The 18945-nt window shown below is 67.7% G+C and overlaps 1 protein-coding gene across 2 annotated transcripts in view; it reads right to left on the bottom strand.

Annotated features, from left to right (window-relative positions):
* The window catches only part of MTA1 (metastasis associated 1), a 29109-nt gene extending 19496 nt beyond the window's left edge, over nucleotides 1–9613 (bottom strand). The window contains exon 1 of one of the 2 annotated variants that reach the window (XM_038545958.1): nucleotides 9542–9613. In XM_038545958.1, the coding sequence (XP_038401886.1) occupies nucleotides 9542–9569 (28 nt within the window). In that variant the 5' untranslated portion in view covers nucleotides 9570–9613. Of the gene's footprint in view, nucleotides 1–8375; nucleotides 8475–9541 lie in introns of those variants that run through there. The other variant, XM_038545959.1, reaches the window with a different exon arrangement.
* Nucleotides 9614–18945: the final 9332 nt, after the last annotated feature.

Genomic DNA, 18945 nt, shown 5'->3' with positions numbered 1-18945 from the left:
TGTCTGTCCCTCTCTGTGTCTCTCATGAATAAATAAGTAAAAAATCTATTTTAAAAAAAAATAAGTAAATAAACCAAAGCTGTTATTCACATGCAGTCTACACTGGACACGACCCAGGAGGAGCCCCACCGGCCCTGCATGCGGCTCTGAGGATCCCTGCTCAGGCAGGGGGCTGGGGGGCACGGGGCTGCGTCCCAGCCGCCAGTTGCACCCCTGCATGTGCTCCCCACAATTCAGACCTGCACGCCTGAGACGGGTGGGTTAAGCTTTGGTAGATGGGAAAACACGCAAAGCAAAAAGATGGTAGATGATGAGCAAAAACCAGCATAATGAGGAAAAATGAACTCGTGTAAACAGCCAGTAAGGGGATCAACCTCAGGCCAGGGTGACAAAGGAAAGACCCGGAGGGTGAGTGAGCGAGAGCTGGGTAGGAGGGGGCTCCCGGCGCCGCTGCCTGACGGCTCAGGTGACACGGGGCCCGCGCTGGGCAGACGCAGACCCCCGAGCTCCCTGCAGACAAACAGGCAACCCTGTGCCCTAAAGAAATCAGGCTCGGGCAGCCCGGGGGGCTCAGCGGCTTAGCTCCACCTTCAGCCCAGGGCGTGATCCCGGGGACCTGGAATCGAGTCCCACGTCGGGCTCCCTGCGTGGAGCCTGCTTCTCCCTCTGCCTGGGTCTCTGCCTCTCTCTGTGTCTCTCATGAATAAATTAAATAAAATCTTAAAAAAAAAAAAAATCAGGCTCAGGGGCACCGTGGTGGGCTGAGAGTCTGCCTTTGGCTCAGGTCACGATCCTGGGGCCCCGGGGTCAAGCCCCACGTCGGGGTCCACGCTCAGCCTGGAGCCTGCTTCTGCTTCTCTCTCCCTTTCCCTCTCCCTGTGTTCTCTCTCTCTTTATTTTTATTTCTTTTTAATTTTTTTTTTATTTATTTATGATAGTCACAGAGAGAGAGAGAGGCAGAGACACAGGCAGAGGGAGAAGCAGGCTCCATGCACCGGGAGCCCGACGTGGGACTCGATCCCGGGTCTCCAGGATCGCGCCCTGGGCCAAAGGCAGGCGCCAAACCGCTGCGCCACCCAGGGATCCCTCTCTCTCTCTTTAAAGTAAATAAAATTCAAAAAAAAAAAAAAAAAAAGAAAGAAAGAAAAAGAAAAGTAAACCCTTTCAACTGCAAGCAAGAAAATAAAAATCAACAAAGGAAAGAAAGGCAGCCCTCCAGACCCAGACGGGCCCTGCTGAACCCAGCCAACACCCAAGGGGGACCTGACGCCAGCCCACGCCGTTCACCCTGAGAGCGGACGCGGAGACCACGCGGGAACCCCACAGACGCGAGGGAAGCCGCTGGGACCCGAGGACACAAGGTCGGCTCGACGGGGAGGATCGCAGCGGCGGAGTGAAGGCAGGTCAGGCCGCGCGGCCGTCGGAGCAGAAGCAGGAGGGCCACGCCGTCCCGACAGTCTCCAGCAAGCCGGGAGCACGGTCCGCCCCGCAGCAGGCGCTCGTGGAACCCGCCAACGGCAGGAGGAAAACCGGCGCTCCCGGCCCACCGGCAGGACAACGGGGCGCTCTCCCCGCCGCGCTCACGGCCGGGGCCCACCAGGGAGATCATCAGCACACGCGGGGCCCAGCCTGTGCGCCCGGGAGATGCCAGAGTCGACGGGGAAGTGACGAGCGAGCGAGCGTCACACAAGCGCTGCGGACAGGAGCTCCGAGGACCGTCACGTACTCAAGGTCCCTTTAGTAAAAGACCTACAGACGCTTAAAGCTGCAAAGTCCCGTGCGGGAGCCGAGGGCAGAGCTGCACACGCGGGTCGGGACCCAGGAGCCTCCTCCCAGGGCACCACGCGGCCCAAGCGGACGTCCCCGCCTGTCGATGGCTCAACTGGCCGAGGAGCACGGGACGCCAGCTCCGCCAGCTCCACCGCGACCGTCTGCCCAGGAGCACTGATCGGCTTCCGGGCAAGACCTCTGGCTCCGCCGGGGTCCACGGTCAGGGCCGCGCCGTCCAGAGCGACCACGACGCCCGTCTGCAGGGACTGTGGGGCGGCCTGCGCGTCTCGTCCTGTCCGACGGGGAACCACAGGGTGCGTGGAGGGCATCACGACCGCGTGGCGGCCTCAGGCGAGCAGCCTCGGGTCCGCGTGGTGGCTGGAGAATCCGTGGTCCCCGGGAGAGGCCGTGAGCCTGGGCGCCGCCCGGGTGCCCTCGACGTCACTGCCCTGGCTGCAACGCTCTTGTGACCAGCCACGAGGGCGTGAGGGCCTCGCGCGTCCTGGGCCCGCAGTGCAGGGGGGCCGGGAGCCCAGGGCCCCCCAGCCCTCAATGGGGCCCACGTCCTGCCAACACGGCCAGGGCCGAGCTCTGCCTCCCGCTGTCGCCGTGACGCTCGGACACCACACGGGGCCGTCTGAGCCGCCAACCACCTCCGCTGTCCCCAACACGGCTTCCCCAGGTGGGAGAGTCGCCGGGGGCAGGGCTGCAGCTTGCCGCGGCCTCAGAAGCACCGTTACCGGGGATGCGGCGCCACGTGTCTCCACAGGCACGCGGGGAAGCAGCAGGCGGCCGTGGGCCTTCTGCCCCAGCGTCCGCCTCTGCCCGGAATGTAAGAAACCGCAGTAACGTTTAACCCCTGCGGCGCCGCGGGGCTGCTGCACGGCGGGGAGAGGGCAGCAAGGACGCTCGGCCTCCACCGTGGACAGTGGCGTCCCTGGGGTCAGGGAAGGTCGTGCTGACCCGCGGCTGCACCAGGTGACAGAGACTCAAACATCCTGCACGAAGGCACCGGCCAGCAGGACAGCGGCCCCGAGCACTCGCGCTCCGTCCCCTCCGTCGCCGTCCCACGTGCCGCCTGCGCCAGCTGGGCCCCCAGGTGCCCCCTCTGCCCAAGGACGAGGGTCTCCGGCCACGGCCCAGGAACACGGTCCAAGCAGACTGGCCGCCCCGAGCCGCAGGCCCCACGTCCGCCTGCACTGGGCCGTCTCCTGCCGACTCGTCCCAAACCACGCTGGGTTGCAGGCGTCCCCGCTCACCCCTCGGAGCCCACGCCCAGGGGACGCCGCCCTGCCCCGGAGGCCAGCTGCCCCCTGCAAACACCATTGGGGCGCGTCACCATCCGTCGGCGGCCTCCCAATGGCTGACGGACGAGGCGCCGGGACGCGTGGACAGCGGCACCTCACTCGGCTCCGTGGACACGCTCAGCTGTGACGAGATGCTCCGGTTCACGTCTTCCACCTTTTGTGACCGTGAGCTGCTCACGAGCTGTGAGACGGGGTGATGCCCACACGCCCTGTGCTGCCCTAGCGGCCGCGCCACCCGAGCCAAGGACGCAGGGACGCCCACGCCGCTGGGTTCACAGTACACATTTTCCTGCGATGCAATGTCACAGCAGGGACGCCGCGGGGTGCTTGAGCACGGCCGAGATGGGACAGTGTCCGCGGGAGCAGCAAGGGGACCCCCGCCACGGCGCTCAGGCCACCGCTGCGGCTCACGAGTCGCCGGAGGAGACGTGGGAATGCACCCGTGGGGCTGCGTCTGGGGAGAATTTGCTGCGGTGCTGAGGCGGGAGCCTCCCGCAATTTTGGCGTCCGGGACACGACGGCAGGTGCAGGTGTCTCCCCCGCACGGACCTTCCCGCCAGCCTGACACCCCCCAGCGGGGCCCCGCCGCTCCTCTTCTGCGGACCAGCCGAGCTCCGTGTCACCTGGGTCCAGGCCGTGGCCGCAGGCCAGACAGGGGGGCACAGCACCTGCCCAACAGCCTGCGCCCCGACCTCAGGGCTTCCTGGGAGGCGTGGACGCCGCGCCCGAGCACCGGGGACAGGAATCCGACCCGTGGCAAGACGTGACGGAGGGGCCGGCACGACCGGTGAGCGAGGACGGTGTGACTGCAGCCAGTGGTAACGGAGCCGGAGGAGGTTTGTGAACAGACGCACGCGGGTGAGAGCCCAGGGCCGGGGGCGCAGCGGTTTAGCCGCCTTCTGCCCAGGGTGTGAGCCCGGGTCCCGGATCGAGTCCCACCTGGGGCTCCCTGCTGGGAGCCTGCTTCCCCCTCTGCCTGGGTCTCTGCCTCTCTCTCTCATGAATAAATACAATCTTTAGAGGAAAAAAAAAACAAAAAGCAAAACCGAGAGCCTCCGAGTGCACCCCACACGAGGGGGAACCCAACAGCAAACCCCTGGGGCGCCCAGGTGGGCCGGTCGGATCTCAGCTCCGGTTCCGGTCGTGACCCCGGGCCTGGGACCCAGGGCGCCCGGTCCATCGCACCGTGTCCATCGGGTTAGGGCCGCACCCACGGGAGCCTGCCCCGCCCCCGCCCACGCATGCGCTCTCCCCCCCAAATAATCTATAAAAAAAAAAAAGTAAAGCCCCGAAACTACAAAAATTCCACAAGAAAACAGAAAGAAATCTTTGTGAGCTTAGATGAAGCAGGTTTCGTAAGCACGGAAGAGCTGCGGAGCCCGTGCGTGAAGGCCGGGAAGACACGCGCTCCCACAGCCCGGCGCGGGGACGGCGACCCTGCGGGTGGGGGCCTGGGCTGTGCCAACCTCACCGCCAGCCTCACCCGAGAAGGAAGGCCCTGCCCAGGGTTCAGCGCCGCCGTCCGCCGTCCACCCCGGCTCCACGCGCAACTCCGCGCCGACCCAGGTCACAGCCCAGGACACGCATGAGCGGCGGCACCGGCGGGCGGGGGGCGAGGCCACTGCGCAAGGTGTCTCCACACTCCCTGCGCGCGACACGTGGCGCCTGCAGCCCCTGGTCCCCACTGACAGCCCGCTGGCCCCTGCAGCCTGGCCTGGGGTCCGCCGGCCGGTGGACGCCTGACCCGGTGCCACCCCACCCAGGGTGCTCGGGTGTGCGCCAGCCTCCCTCACCCACAGTCCGCACCCCACGCAGCTGGTAGAGGGCCGAGCGCAAGCGTTGGTTCCGGCCGTGGTCCCCGCCGGGATCCAGCCCCGCATCGGGCGCCCTGCTCCGCCCGCGCCCTCGGCCCGTCCCCCTGCTTGTGCTCGCGCACAGGCTCGCTCTCCAGTAAGTAAATAAAATCTTCAAAAAAGGAATAAAATAAACAGAAGTTGAAAGACAAAAATGTGGAAAACGCATCACGGGACGGGCCCGGGGAGGACCCCCGCCCCCGCCCACGGGGTGGAATGAAACCAGGGGGCAGGGCGTGGCCTCCGTGGGCCCGGGCTGGGGGCCTGCTCCTGGGGGACGCGGTCTCAGGGCTCTCGGGCTCTGGGCAGCGGCCACAGCACGACCCGCGTCACAGGTCAGGTGGGCGCAGGGGTGTGGGACCTGCGGGAGCACCGGGATGGTGCCCAGGGATGGTGCCGGCGAGGAGACCCGCCCACAGGAGGTGCCACAAGAACCTGGGAGCTGGGCCGCCCGGCACACCGCGGGCGGCCCTGGCACCCACCGCCCACCCCGCGTGTCAGAACCCGCCCACCAGCTCTGCGGGGGCGGGAACCCCCCAGCCCCAGGCTCCCTCCTGGCTCCTGCACCGCGGGGACACCTGCAAGCCCAGCATTCTTCTTTTCAAATTTGGGGACGGGGATCCCTGGGTGGCGCAGCGGTTTAGCGCCTGACTTTGGCCCAGGGCGCGATCCTGGAGACCCGGGATCGAATCCCACGTCGGGCTCCCGGTGCATGGAGCCTGCTTCTCCCTCTGCCTGTGTCTCTGCCTCTCTCTCTCTCTCTGTGACTATCATAAATAAATAAAAAATTTAAAAAAGTTAAAAAAAAAAAAAAACAAATTTGGGGACGGAATCAAGAGAAACCCAAGCAGTGGCCAGGACCTCAGGCTGACCAAGGGCAGAGCCAGGGCTGGGCACACAGCCCTTGAGCGCGGGACACGGAGAGAAACCTGACTCATGCCTCTGCAGGACTATCCCCCAAATACCGCACGGGGTCCCCATGCCTCTACCACCCAGACCGGGGCAGTCCTGTGAGCGGAGGGCCTCGGCACCCACACACCCCACGGGGCTGGGCCACAGGGGACCCCAGAGGGCCCCTGAGAACACAGCGACGGCCCTAAGGACAGCCAGCAGCGTGGGGCCATGTCACCGTCCCCACAGAAGTCTGGGGACCAGAGGCTGACGTCTACTTCGGGCAGGTGCTCCGAGGGTCAAGGGCTCCAGACACTGGGCCTGAGTGGGGCCGGGTCTCCCATGCTCTCGGGGACACATGCTGGGGCAAGGTCTCAAGTGTCGCCACCTCCTCTGCCGCCCGAGGGAAGGGTGAGTGGAGGCAGAGGCAGGGCCGCAGAGGGTGGGGGCCCAGCAGGGGGGCCTGTGGCCGGGGCGACGGGGACGGTGGCTGCGCGGGGGACCCCCGCTCCTCGGAAGCTGCTAAGCAGTCTTAAGCGGCGAGAGAGAAGCTTAGCAGGATCATCTCCTAAGGCAGGTCCCAGACCTAGAGCGGGGGCCAGACTGGGGGCCACCAGACAGCTGAGGGCCGGGGAGGGGCCGTGGGGCCCCAAGGACCTGCACCCTGGGTGGGGGGCACCCTCACAGCCTGGCGCAGGCCTCCGGGGCTAGCTGTGCAGAGACCTCGGGAGCCACGGGAAAGCTGCACCCCAAGTCTGTTGCCAGGCGGGTGGAGGGACAGAGAGAGAAGCCGCAGCCCCGGGCAACCCACACATCAAATTCTGGGGAGCCCGCGGGCGGGGGCAGAAGCCGCGGCCGAGCCAAGGGCAGCCCCGCATCCTCGTCCCCGCCGCCGAGGTCCTGCTGCGAGCCAGCAGCCACCCCGTGGGCTCCCGGAGGGACGCGTCCGCCTCTTAGGACCGTCTACTCCATCCTCGGGTTGTTTCTCATTAATCCAGCAGTTAATGACCGAATTCTTCTCTCGAAAGGGACGAGGGGAGCCAAAGCCACGTGGGCAGGCCGCTGCGGGCCCCCCCGAGGGACAGGACGAGGGCCGCAGACGCAGCCGGGGGCCCCTGGGCGCCCCACCCCTGCCCCCGGCACCGGCCTCGACAAGTTTGGGATTTTCACGTGCGTGACCTTGTCACCTGGTCAAAAGTTTAAATGACACAAAAGGCAACAGGATGGTGTGGCAGCAAGACAGGGCGTGGGAGCACAGAAGCAGCGCGCGGCCCAGGTGGACCCCGGGCAGCGGCCAGGAGGCTTGGGGTGCTCCCGTCACCTTTCTAAAGCACGTTTTCGAGAAGCAAACTACCACCCCAAAGAACGGGTGTTAACTTATAGCAAGGAAAGGAGAAAGGGGGAACCACGGCGGCTGGTTACAGGCTGTCGGTTAAAAAGAGACACCCCAGTCGGTGGCCGTGCTGTCAGGGGGCTCGCGGGCTCCGGAGCCCTCAACGGCCCCGCAGGACACGTGCAGAGGGAAGAGCCACCCCGCGGCGCCCGCCGGGCCCAGAAGCCGGCCCAGGCCTCGGGGAGACGGACCCCAGAGGGGCAGAGTCACGAACCCCGACCCCGCACCCGCAGCCGGGCCCCGCCTTGCCACGCTCGGAGCCGCCAACAGAAGGCCTCTGTCGGCAGCCAGGTCACTTCCCTGGGAAGAACCGGGCCGTGTCCCCTCCCAGGCTGACCCACTCCACCCAGCTGGTCAGCTGGCACAAAGCCGCCTCCGGCCTCCGCCCCGCCCAGACATCCTGGCAGCGCCCCGGAGCAGCCTGCCAGGTAAAATGCAGGACACCCAGATAACTCCGGGTCCCTGCTAAGGATTTTCTCGCGTGAGTACGTCCTCTGCAGTATCGGGGACATGGTTACGCTCAGAAACTGCTTCTGTGACGTTCACGTCCAGCCGGCGTCCTCCACTTTCCTCGCTGAACCTGCCACCTTTGCAAAAGGCTCTTTTCTGAGGGTCCTGAGCGGAGATGAGAAGGTGGGGGGGGTCCCCTTCTCAGAATGGCCCTGCTGCCCTGCCCAGGCGGGGCCCCACCCGGGCCACCATGGGCTCAGAGAGGGCACCCATGTGCGAGGCGCCCCTTCCCTAAGCAAGTACTGAGGGACAGGGTGCCAGCAGCCCGGCCAGGACCCAGGGGCGGCACCACAGGGTCCCCATCCACAAAGCATGAGCCAACCCTGCTTCGTCTACAGGGACCCTGTGGTCACACCTGCGGAGCTCAGAGGGGAGCAACAGATGCAGGGCGGCCAGGCCTGTCCTGGAGGACGAGCCGTAACAGAGCCCCGCAGAGCTGGTCCACTGTGTGCAGCTGAGGCCAGGAAGGTGGGGGGTGGGGGGTCCTGCTAAAGCCCACGAGCCCTCGGAGCAGCTGCTGGTGGAGGGCCGCCGGCCGGGGTCGATGCGCCCAGGGCCCACGGCCTCCCTGCCACCTGCCTCGCCCCCTGTCTCCATGCAGGAGCCGGGTGCCCCGCTTCTCGCCATCACGCCTTCGTTTGTTCAACGAACCTTCTGGCCCAGACAGCACGTGGGAGCCACGGGGGCCTCACACCCGGAAGGGGGTGTCTGTGCTGCAGAACGGTGGTCCCCGGCGGGCAGGTGGTGGGGGTGGGGCGGGCAAGCCAGGGAGATGGGGGGAGCCCTGGGCCGCAGCCGGGGGGCACAGCTGACCAAGGGGCTGGGGACGGGGCCAGGTGGAGATGCACAGGGCCCGGTGGCACCTGCGTCCGCCAGAAGCCTGCGGCCAGGTGGGCTGTGGGCCTCCACCCGGCCCGGCCCCTGCGCCAGAGCGGGTGGGGGGCCTGGGGCCAGGCGGGGCGAGGGGGCCGCACACGGAGGAGGCCGAGCCCAAGGTCACAGGCTGGCCTGGCCGGCTGGAGCCCGGGTCCCAGGCCCTCGGGGGGCAGCCGGGGACACCCCGACACCGTGGGCGGGGGAGGCCGGGGGAGGCCGTCGGCGCGAGGAGGGAGCGCGGGGCCGGGCCAGGACCCGGCGGACACTGCCTCTGCCGGGCTCGCGGCTCGCGGTCCCCACGGCCAGGCCGGCCCAGCTCCCCGCGGGGGCAGCCGGCGGCCCCGGGCCATGTGCTCGGCGGCGGGGGCGGGGGCGGGGGCGGCGGCGGCGGCGGCGGCGCTCAGGCCCGGCCCAGGGATGCTCCCCGGTGCCGCGGCCCCAACAGGTGGGCGCCCCCCGCGGGCCGGGCCCAGGGGCCGTCGGGGCTGCGGCCGCGCGCAGGGCCGGGGCGGCGGCGGCGGCGGCGGCGGCGGCGGCGGAGGAAGAGGAGGAGGAGGAGGAGGAGGAGGAGGAGGAGGAGCAGGAGGAGCAGGAGCAGGAGCAGGAGGAGGCCGCTCGGCGGGGATGGAGGGCGGCGGGCGGGGGCGGGGGCGGGGGGCGGCGGGGAGGGTCGCGCCGGGCGGGCCTGCGGGGGAGGGGGGAGGGGAGGGGAGGGGGGGGGAGGGGTGCAGAGGAGGAGCGGGGAGCCGGGCCGCGGGGGAGGGGAGGGTGGGGGGAGGGGCGCACGGCGCGGCCCGGGGCGGCGGGCGGGGGCGGGGGCGGGGGCCGGGGCCGGGGCGGGGGCGGGGGCGGGGGGGGCGGCCCGGGCGCATAAAGGCGGCGGCGGCGGCGGCGGCGGCGGCGGCGGGAGCGGGAGCGGGCGGGCGGGCGGGCGGCCTTACCTCCGACCCTGTACATGTTGGCGGCCATGTCCGGGCGGGCGCGGGGCCGGCGCGGGGCGCGGGGCGCGGGGCGCGGGCGGAGGCGGGGGCGCGGGCGCGGGGCGCGGGGCGCGGGCGGGGGGCGGGCGGTTTAAAGGGGCCGCCGCCGCCGCCGCCGCCGAGGCCGCCGAGGCCGCGCAGGGACCGAGGGCCGCGGCGCGGGCGGGAGAGGAAGAGGAGGAGCGGCCGCGGGCAGGGGAGGGGCCTCGGGCGCCGCCGCCCACCGCGCGGCCGTTACCCGCCGCCCTCCCCGCGCCGCCGCGCGCCCCTGCCGGGATGGGGGCCTCGCGCGCCCCGTGCGCCCCCCGCGCGCCCCCCCTGCGCCCCCCCGTGCGCCCCTCCCCGCGCGCCCCCCCTGCGCCCCCCCCGTGCGCCCCTCCCCGCCCCCCCCCGCGGCTGCCCCCCCAGGCCCCGCACCTCCCTGCAGACCCAGCGCGTCCGCCTGCCCCTCCCCGGGCCCCTGCCCCGGGCCCCTGCCCTCGCCGCCCAGCCCCGCCGTCCACGCTGCCGCCCGCCCGCGGCCCTGCCCAAGGACCCAGAGGACGGGAGGTGGCCTCGCAGCCGACGCTCTGTAGGCCGCGTCTGACACCCATGAGGTTGGGGAGGACGCAGGTGACCTACCCCAGAAGCAGGGGAGCTGGCAGGGCTACCTGTGGGGCGCAGCACCCGCCTGTCCTCCCCAGGGCGGTCAGGGCCCACGACCATGTGCACCCGCTCGAGGTCCCCGCTCGTGGACAATCCGGTGACCGCGTGGCGCACACAAGACTGCAGGCCCCAGGCAGGAAGAGCAGGAGGGGCCCAGAAGCAGGTGTCCCAGCCAAAGTTTGCAGCCAGCATGGACGTCGGTGCTGGGGAGCAATATAAAGGGAGCGTCCCGGCTCCCAGGTGGCTGGTCCGAGCAGTGCAGTGGGTTCCTGCCCATCACTACGAGGGGACAGGCCTGTGGCTGGAGGGGGTGATGTCTAGTTGAGGAGCATCCCTGTGGGGCCTGGAGGGACGCTCCAGAGAGGCCCCCGGCTGAGCATAGGATCCAGGGTGGTGGGGGAGGGACAGAGCACACATGAACCCCCCCACAGGCCCCCACAGGGGACAAGGCAGGTGGCGGGAGCCCCAGGCAGGTGCTGGGGTAGAAGGCAGGCAGAGTTCCAAGAAGGGCCGTGGGCTGCACACCACAGGCTGTCCAGCAGCCCAGAAATCCCAAAAAGGAAATGCCCGTAGCAGACACCATCTCTGAAGAGGGGCAGCCACGGGCCAGGGGATTGGTGGTAACTCAAAGGGGAGGTGGTGGAGGAGCCTGGGCACAGGACGAGGGGCAGACACGTCCAGGAGGTTCCCCAGAGGGCAATGGGGAGGCAGTGATGCACCCACATCTCTCCCGCCCCATAGGCCCCTTTGCTAATGCCCTGGCTTGAGCCTCCTCATCTGGGCAGTGAAGCTGCATCATGAAATTTTCCAATACTGAACAAATTGACCAAAGAGTTACAGCTACCAAGAAGGGACAGCTGGGTGGCTCATTGGTTGAGCATCTGCCTTTGGCTCGGGGCGTGATCCTGGAGTCCCGGGATCTTGTCCCAGGTCAGGCTCCCTGCATGGAGCCTGCTTCTCCCTCTGCCTCTATCTCTGCGCCTCTCATGAATAAATAAACTCTTGAAAAAAAAAAAAAAAACTACCAAGAAATGCCCAGGCGGCTGTTGGGCCTGGAGCGAGCCCAAACCTCCGTGCCTTGTGAGGTGCCTCATCTGCCTCCATCCCAGGAGCGGGGTGGGCTTCATCCCGAGAAGTGCGGCACCGGCCCAGCCGGGGAGGGACGCCGACCGCGAGGGGAGGGGAGGCTGACTTCCTCCCTGCGGTGTGGACACAGGACGAGCACCCCCGCCGGCGGGCCGGTGCGTGGGCAGCAAGGGCGTGGGCCCCAGCGTCTCAGTGGAGACATCCAGACCCCGAGCTTCCCCTCGAAGGGCAAAGGATGCGCCCGTCACAAAGCAAAGTGACATTTAAGGAGCCGTGGGTCACCGCAGGGCCCTGTGGCTCGGGCTGGCTCCCCCCACCCCCCCGCTTTCTCCCCTTCCCAACCAACAAGAGAGGGGACGGTGCCTGCGGTGCCCCTGTCCTGCTCCGAGCCAGTCAACAGATCTGGGGGGGGAGTTGCTGAGTAGCCGTAGGAGTCCGTCCATTAGGCGGCGGTGCAGGTGCATGTTCAGGAGATGCTCCTCGGCTGGCACCCAACGTCTGAGAAACTGGGGGTGTGGGGCGCCGGGGGAAGCCCTAAGGGAACACTCGGGAGGCCAGGAAGCCGAGCCCTCAGGAGCACCTCGGGGCGTGAGGAGAAGGGGGGCGGATGAGGGGACAGCACCCCCCCCCCCCCGCCTTTGCTGGTTGCCAGCATCAGCGAGGAGCCGCAAGGGGTCATTTGGGGGCGAGACAAAACAATTAAAGCGATCATTTATTCATTCAGTTATGACTTAAGCACCTAATTCACGCCGCTGTTTAGACGGGGTGGCGGGGGGCGGTGGTGAGGAGACCAGGTCCCTGCCCCCCGGAGAGGCCGGCTGGTGGGGAGGAGGGCGCAGGTAAGGAATCCTCTACGGTGATGGCACAGGACGAGGGTAAGGGGACGGAGGGGTCACACCGAGGGCCACGGCTGACCCTGGTGAAGGAGGGAGCACGGCCCCGTACAGCTGCGGCGCCCCGTGGGGCTGTGGCTCTGCCGCTGGAGGGCCCCGAGCCACCGCCGATTCGGGGAGCCCCTCGGCAGCCGAGGAGCCGCGGTGAGGCCCGGGGCGCCAGAGGCCGAGCGCTAGAGCTTTCAGAGATCCGCTTGCAGGAAAGTCGGGGTGACGGCCCCCCGGGTGGCGGCCGGGCGTCTGGAGCCCAGAAGAGCCCAGAAGGAACCCAAGTTCCTCAACCGCGGAGGAGCCGACCTTCCGCACCAGCGAGGCCGGAATCACAACAAAGGCTGAGCGGCCACGTGGGGGTGGCGAGGGGGCCACGCGGGCGGGGCGGGGGTGTCGCCTGAGCGCGGTGCCAGCGCCGCCGGGAAGGACGGAGGGACGGTGGCGGGGGTGGGCGGGGGCCCAGCGCCAGCTCCTCAGCGGCTGAGGCCGGACGTCAGCCAACGCTGTCTGGGGGGAGCGCGCTGCCAGAGCCACGTGACACCGTCTCTTGATTTTTGCAATTTCTAAAAATAATCTTGGAGGCTTTGAAACTTGGGGTGAAGACGCATTCATCTAATCCAGCGATCGTGTTTGCCCTTAAATTTTTGGAAATTTGCAGAGGGGAGCTCCGTGCTTTCATTCTGCGTCTCCACGCGCTCTGCCCCGGCCTCGGCTCTGGACGCACCCGGGTGACCCTCACCGGAGGTCGACAGCCTCATGTCGGTGAACTTGTGGGCGAGATTGTTAAGACTTCATCGTTGGATTGCTGGACAGCGAGCGCGTTCCTGCAAAGCCGACGAGGCTGGGTTTTTCCAGCTGGGGCAGTGCTGGCCCTGGGAGGACACGAAGGACACGTCCCTTGCTACTTGGGGTGTCTCAGCAGCGTCGCTCCCTGCTCCCAGCCGGCCTGGCTCGGAGCTCGAGGGACGGTGTGCGGCCAGCCCCGGCGAGCCTGCCTGTGAGGCACCGTCCCCCCAAATGGCCCACCATCCCCACCGGGGAGGCCTCTGTGAGTCCTGGGGAGGCCCCCCCAGGGAGCTTGGAGAGACACCCCCACCGGGCTGAAAGGAAGGGAACGGCAGTTAGGAGTGGACGCTGGGGGCAGCCCGGGTGGCGCAGCGGTTTAGCGCCGCCTTCAGCCCAGGGCCTGATCCTGGGGTCCCGGGATCGAGTCCTGTGTCGGTCTCCCTGCGTGGAGCCTGCTTCTGCCTCTGCCTCTCTCTCTCGTCTCTCATAAATAAATAAATAAAATATTAAAAAAAAAAAGTGGACACTGGGGTTAAGCATCTGACTCTTGATTTCGGCTCAGGTTGTGGGGTCGGGCTCTGGGCTCAGCAGGGAGTCTGCTTGGAACTCTCTCCCCCTCCGCCCTGGCCCCTGCTAGTGCACATAGGGTGGGGGCACCGCAGTGGCCGCGGTCATGGGTGGCCCCAGGTGACGTCCTCACCAGGCAGGTGCTGCCCCATGACTCTCCCTGCTTGTCCTACCGATGCCCGCTCTGCTGGGCGGACCCTGTTCTCTCCCAGGGACTCCCAGCCGGGGTGCTGTTCACATCTGGGGCCCGATCACCCTCGGCTGTTAGGGGCAGTCCTGTGTTCTGTGGGATGCGAAGCAGCACCCCCAGTTCTACCCGTTCCACGCCAGGAGCCCCTGTGGAAGGCACAGTGCCCCCCCCAAAGATGTCCATGCCTTCAGAGCAAACCCGCACATGTGCAGGTCCGCACAGCGGGGCCTAGCAGCAGCCCGCGCCACCCGGGGGCCCACGGAAGAGGCAGGCGGATGCCACGTGCTGGCTTTGGAGGCCGAGGAAGGGGCCTCGCGCCAAGGGGTGCCGACCGCTTCTAGAGGCTGCAGCAGCCGGGAACACACTCTCCCCAAGAGCCTCCAGGAGGGAGGGAGCCCACCCACACCCTGATCTTGGCCTCGTGAGACCCGTCTTGGACTCCTCAGTGAAGTGCTTGGGGACGTGAGGTCTGGGGCGGCGAGCTCTTGGGGCAGCAGATCCGTCTCCAGGTGGTGGGTGAGTGACCTCTCCTGGCTCCACGCTCGACTGGAGAAGGCCACGGGCTCTGTGCTGTCCCCAACCCGCCCACGTGGGGCCGGCCCTGCAGCCTCCCTAACCATGGTGACCGTGAAGTGGCACAGGGTGCTGCCCCGCTGGAGGCCCCTCCGCTCTGCCCACTGTGGTGGGTGCTGGGGGCTGGTCCACCTGGCAGCCGGCTCCCAGCCCGGGAGAGACCCTGAGACCCCGTGAAAGGCAGAGGGCTGGTCATGGGTGTCCCGGACTCCCCGCCGTCTGACTGCAGCCTCTCGACACGCCCCCGGTGACACCAGAACCGGTAGGGGCAGCCCACTGGACCCCCAGATCTCTAGGACACCATGCAGTCCTGTAAGCCATTCGGTGACAAAGACCTCCAAGGCACTTGTCCCCGCTGCCCTGTTGACGCTGTAGCTCCCACCCGGCCCGTGAGCGCCCACAGCAGGTTCTGGCCCCGCATCCTCAGAGGAGGGGGAGGCGCCGTGAGGGCCGCAGGCCCTGCTCCAACCTCACCCCCCACCAGGACACCTCCCCTCCCCTCGCCCCACCCACAGCCCCACCTGCTGAGGGGAGGGTGGAGGGGGGCAGGAGCCCGCGGGTGCCTGGGTGCCGCACAGGCCTGGGGCCGACCGCCTCACCCTGCCCCAAGTCCCGTCCCCCCAGCTGCCCCCCCACAGCCCCCGTCAGCCCCCTCCGCCGCCTTCCCACTTGCGGGCCTCTCCACCGTGATCTCCCCCGATGCAGCCCTGCCCCGTGACCCGGCTCAGAACCCTTCCGCCTACCCCTCAACCTCCAAAGGCGGACACCGCGGGGGGCCGGGGCCAGCCCCTCATAGCCCCCCTCCCTGCCCTGCCACCCCAGGACTACGTGTGCCCTCGGGGCCTCCCGCAGGCAGGGCCCACCAGGAGACCTGGGCCCCCACGCTGGGTGGACCTGGGTGCCCAGCAGGTCCTGGAGCCCACCCTCCACCCTGACCCCTCCAGCCGTCAGGCGGGGCACCCGCTGGAGCCCGGGAAGGTGCCGCGGCCTCTCTAGGCAGCAGAGGGCGATCCTGGAAGGTCCCGCCGCCCTGCCCCCCAGCACCCCCCAGCGCCCCCAGGGCACCCCAGCGCCCACGGCCTCCCAGAGGCTGGGCTGGGCCAGGGCCCCCTCCCTCCCCAAGGTGCCCTCCAGGGCCCGGGGCTGGTGAGGAACGCGCAGCTCCCCCTGGACCTGGGACCTGTTTCCTCGTCCCTGGGCTCCCAGGCCCCGCGGGAGGTCAGGAGGCCTCAGCCGCCGACCCCAGGACCCCCAGGAAAGCGCTGGAAGCCGGACACAGGCTTACTGGCTCTTAGGAGGGCGGGGACCTCGAGACCTGTGCGGCCCAGGTCACCCTCTGCCAGAAAGGTGCGCTCCGGGCCAGGAAGGCGTGGAAGGTGAGGGCGGCCTCAGAGGACCTCAGCGGGTGGGGGAGGAGCACGTCCCTGTCCACGTCCTCGGACACCAGCCGGGCCACGAGCTGCCTGATGTCCTGAGGGCGACCGCGGGGTCAGGGCCGGGCCAGGAGGGGGGGTGGGTGCTGGGAAGGGGGGTCTCCACCCGCGTCCGCCCTGCGCCCCAGGTGCACCCTGCGGGGGGGGGGCCTCTCCGCCGCGCCTCCCCTGGCCCTCCGCCCCCCACCCCTGCCGCCCTCCCCCGCAGTATCCCTCCCCCCCCCCCGTCTGTGGGTCTGTGGGTGGGGGTCCCCGCGGTGCCCGCCCTTCCCCCCGGCTGCCCCTATCCCTCCCCCCCCCCACCGCACACCCGTCTATGGATAGGGGTCCCCGTGGTGCCGGGCTCCTCCCAGCCGCCCTGCACGGCCAGCTGCCGTCGCTCCTCGATGCTGAGGCTCCAGTGGCGGGTCGGGCGCTTGCTCTCCGGAGGCTCGCACACCTGCGGGGACAGGGAGGCTCGGCCGTGGCCACCTGCGTGCCTGCCTCCCGCGCCCACCGACCCTCTGTGCCCTGCACACGAGGGGAGGCGCGGGGGCTTTCTGAGGTGTCCTCCACTCGCTCCTCCCCAGATCCAGCTCGCCCCCGGGCCTTTGCACGGCTCTGCGCCGGATGCTGCGGCCCCACCACCTGCCCGCTTTCCTGCGCCGAGTGGGCCCTTGATGGGGGAGTCCTGGCAGCGGTGGCCCTGCCCTTCCCACCCGGGGTCGGGGTCGGGGTCGGGAGGTGGCCTGCGAGAGCCTCAGAAGGCGGGGACGCAGAGGTGGGCCACCGCCCCCCAGGGCTCTTTACGGACCTAAGGAGGCGTGAAGGGGAAAGAAGCCGCAGGAACCGGGAGGACATGAAGAGGTGGCAAGGGGCCCGTGGGGGAGGGTGGCCAGCACGGGCAGGAGGCTGCAGGGAGGCCACCGTGGGAGAGGCCGGAAGCAGCCGCCGTCCCACCAGCTCCCGTGGGCTCCCGGCCCCCAGATGGAACCTCCCAGGGGGCTGCGTGGGAAAGACCCTCAGAGCGCACCCAGGCCCCCTGCTACCGCCTGGGGGTACGGCAGCCAGTCACTGTCCCCGCGCCACAGGGGGCGTGTTCAAAATACACGGTGAAGACAAATGCAGATTAACCTCCGCAGATTCCTCCAGAAATTAAAAATAGAAGTCCCGCCGGGCTAGCAGTCCCACTTCTGGGGCTTTACGCAGGGAACTGAAAGCATCAAAGGGATGCCGCACGCCCGGGTCATGGCAGCGTGACTCGCAACACACTCGAGAGGCGGAAACACCCGACCGGCCATCGCTGGGTGACTACATAAGCCCAGGGGGAGGATCCCCTCCGTGGAATATTATTCAGCCCTAAGAAGGAACAAACCCCGATGGACCTTGAGGACACGGTGCCAAGTGACATAAGCCCGTCACCAAAGGACAGACCGTGGGTGCTTCCACTCACAGGAGGTCCCTGGGAGAGTCAGGTTCACGGGGACAGGAAGCCGACGGGCCACGGGCCGGGCGGGTGAGCGTTTAATGACGACGGCGTCAGGTTTGCAAAACATAAAAGTTCCGGAGATCCATCGCCCAAAGACGTATCGGGGCATCTGGGGGGCTCAGCGGTTGAGCCTCTTGGGCTCAGGGTGAGATTCCACGGTCCTGGGATCGAGTCCATCATCGGGCTCCCTGCAGGGAGCCTCTCTGTGTGTCTCTCGGGAATAAATAAATAAAATCTTAAAAAAAAAAAAAAAAAGACGTGAATATCCTTAACGCTGCTGGACCATCTGAGTGAAGGTAACGAGCAACAGCAGGACCGGAGACGCACACAGAAGGACGGGGTGTGAGGGGCACGGAGGGAACGGGGCCGTCTACAAGCCAGGGAGGAAGGGGACACATCCTGGCCACGCGGCCTGGAAAAGGAAGCGGCCCCGTGACACTCGGATTTTGAGCTTCCAGCCTCGACTCTGAGCAGCACGTTTCTGTGGCGTAAGCCCCCCGCCCCCCACAGAGAAGTCCCCAGCCCCTCTGCTCACTCTGCCGCTCTGCACAAGAGCCGTGGGGCTGGCTGCGCTCCCCCTCCTCCCAGGGGGAAGGGGTCCTTTCTGGGGGAAGCGACCAGCCCGACCCCCGAGGGTGGGGCACCCAGCGCAGAGCCACCAGCAACCTGCCCCCGCCCGCGCCTGCAGCGAGCATCTGAGCGCTGGCACTGCGGCACCGCGCAACTCTTTTTTTTAATTTTTATTTATCCATTAATGAGAGAGAGAGGGAGAGGCAGGCTCCATGCAAGGAGGCCGACGTGGGACTCGATCCTGGGACCCTGGGGTCACGCCCTGAGCCGAAGGCCGTGCTAAACTGCTGAGCCACCTGGGCTGTCCCCCGCACCCGCACCCACTCTTCAGCACCGACCAAGAGCCGGTGCGGGAACCCGATCCCCGTGTCCTAGGCACGTGCGCCCCTGACCGGGAAGAGGGCGGTGCGGGAAGGGCCAGTCCAGCCACAAGCCGGAGCTCTTGAGACGCGCGGTGGCGTCAGCATGGAAGGCTGGGTGCTGGCGGTCCCTCGGTTGGGGTTCCCCGTCAGCAGCGGGCTCCCAGAGCACCCACTCTAGCAGGCCCGTGTGCCCCACGCCCGCCTCTCAGGTCTCCCCGCTCGCCGTGGGTGCGGCGTCCCCAGAGGGACCTCTGCAGAGGACACGCAGATCCTGCTGACCCCAGGCCCCTGAGCAGAGCGCGCGGTTGTGCATCAAGGAAATCGCTAGAGCATCGTTACAGCGAATGCTCACTGACAGTGCAAGGACTGGCGAAGCACCGACGACGAGGATACGGTGAACGGGTAACAATTCATGAGAAAACTGGAAAATCAGGGACGCCTGGGTGGCTGAGCCGTTGGGTGTCTGCCTTCAGCCCAGGGCGTGATCCTGGGGCCCCGGGATCGAGTCCTGCGTCGGGCTCCCTGCACGGAGCCTGCTTCTCCCTCTGCCTGTGTCTCTGCCTCTCTCTCTGGGTCTCATGAATAAATAAATAAAATCTTTAAAACAACCAAACCAAGATCCTTTCATAGTAAGGAAAATCTCCAAGTAAATTTTCCAAAAAAGTCTTTATTCCTTCAAACAACATCCTTACGATGCAGGCACACAGGCCCGCTTTTGAACCCTGGATAAAGGAAGCCGCTACACACACGTTGTGCCGCTGGCTTCTTGCACCCACGCGCACGTCCACCGGGTCGCCTGCT

The sequence above is a fragment of the Canis lupus genome, chromosome 8, assembly GCF_011100685.1.
Source record: "Canis lupus familiaris isolate Mischka breed German Shepherd chromosome 8, alternate assembly UU_Cfam_GSD_1.0, whole genome shotgun sequence".
Classification (NCBI taxonomy): domain Eukaryota; kingdom Metazoa; phylum Chordata; class Mammalia; order Carnivora; family Canidae; genus Canis; species Canis lupus.
Note: the sequence above shows the minus strand (reverse complement) of the source record. Positions and strands in the feature narration are given on the sequence as shown.